Raw genomic sequence first — 1,742 nt, forward strand, 5'->3', positions numbered from 1 at the left:
AATCTGAATTATGGAACTGAAAGTGAAAGTAGTCAAACTGAATTTTTAATAAACCAAAATACAGTTTCAAAGCAAATTAATTCAGATACAAAACTTTAAATTCAGTTTCAATTTAGTGAAATTTATTTTCAAACCAATGCATTCAGTTTCAAATTATGAACATTCAGATTTGATCTGAGCAATTCAAATTCATTTATCCCACAGGTCGTAATTTTGAGTTGAGAGGTCAGTGCAACCGTACCCAAGCAGCCCAAGCATGCGTTATATCATCATTTCAACATGGCTGCCGCGCACATGAAGCTCTTTATTTTTACGTTTTTTAGCAGTTCTGTGTTGTTTATTTTACATTAAGTCAAACATAATTATAGTGCTTTATAGTGGTTATTAAAATATATGTTTTAACACTATTTGCACACTCAAAAGGCCTCGTAGAGCACTATTATTGTAATTGTTATTGCTACAGAGCAAAATAATTGAAACTGTTTGTCCGACGTGTGAAACTGGGACTCTTTCAGCGGAACTGACGTCAGTCCGGCTTCAGGATTTTGAGTTCCAGTACAACTGGAACACATCATCAATACATCATTGAAGCTCTCATGGGCCACATAAAATGCCATGGCAGGCCACGTTTGGCCCGCGGGCCTTGAGTTGGGCACGTCCTGTAAACTGTAAACCATGACACATTTCATGTGACATGAGTGTGTTGTTGTTGTACATCTCTAATGATGAGGGTCTTTGTTTTCTCTCTGCAGAGCTCCATGTACTCTCTGGCGCTGAAGTGTCTGATCAGCCTGTCCACAGTCATCCTGCTGGGACTCATCATCGCCTACCATGCACGAGAGGTTCAGGTAAATCATGTGTGCGTGCAGCTAACAGACAGTACACGAAACCAGAGGTATTTATTCAAACGGGCCAGACTGACATGTGATCAGAGAGTGGTGAGCTGGGAACAGATTTATGAAACTAAAATCGACAAAAGCAATTATTATCTAAAACAACTGAAATTACAGAAGAATCCCCAAATAGGTGGAATTTATTTCTGTTTGGGGGGAGGGGGGACCTGCCCATCACAGGGCCACATTCAAAACAACTTAAGGATATTTTAGAGAAGTGGGAGTGCCCGATGAGACAACCGGAGTACCTGGAGAGGACCTGTGCATCTGTGAGGACTGCAAACCCACAGAATGTGTGACTTTCTTGGTGCTAAACAACACTTCCACTGTGCAGCCCACTCCAGTTCAGTTCATGAATACAGACCAGTTTAATCCAGTTCATTTCAGCACCGTTACATTTACACTGCTTTGCATACAGTCATGGCAGAGTCCAGTTGAAGAGGGGAGATCAGTACAGGGTGAGCACAAGTGTCAGGACGCTTTTATTTAAAAAAGAAAAAGTGAAATATCTGAAGACCCCAGCAAGTAACGGGTGAGGGGACCTGTCCTTTAAACCAGGGGTACTTAACCGTTTTAGCCTCGGGACCCAATTTATTGAACATAAAGAGACACGAGGACCGGTCAGACATTACTAATGTATGGATCAAAATGATAATTATTCTAAATTTTGGTTTAATTTTTATTGTATTTACATCATCATGCTGCCTCTTGGCCAGGACTCCCTTGAAAAAGAGGTTTTTAATCTCAATGGGACTTTCCTGGTTAAATAAAGGAAATAAATAAATTATTACTTGGTGTTGGATTCAAATAGACTTGAGTAAATGTAAATGATAATGTGTTAGGTACAAC

The 1,742-nt window shown here is 40.0% G+C and overlaps 1 protein-coding gene across 1 annotated transcript in view; it reads left to right on the forward strand.

Annotated features, from left to right (window-relative positions):
- The window catches only part of kcnn3 (potassium intermediate/small conductance calcium-activated channel, subfamily N, member 3), a gene marked incomplete at both ends in the record, with an annotated part of 110,578 nt that overhangs the window by 38,665 nt on the left and 70,171 nt on the right, over nucleotides 1-1,742 (forward strand). The window contains 1 exon segment of the mRNA XM_014027203.1: nucleotides 753-848. Within this exon segment, the coding sequence (XP_013882657.1) occupies nucleotides 753-848 (96 nt within the window).

This window comes from Austrofundulus limnaeus, unplaced genomic scaffold (genome assembly GCF_001266775.1).
Source record: "Austrofundulus limnaeus strain Quisiro unplaced genomic scaffold, Austrofundulus_limnaeus-1.0 Scaffold622, whole genome shotgun sequence".
NCBI lineage: Eukaryota > Metazoa > Chordata > Actinopteri > Cyprinodontiformes > Rivulidae > Austrofundulus > Austrofundulus limnaeus.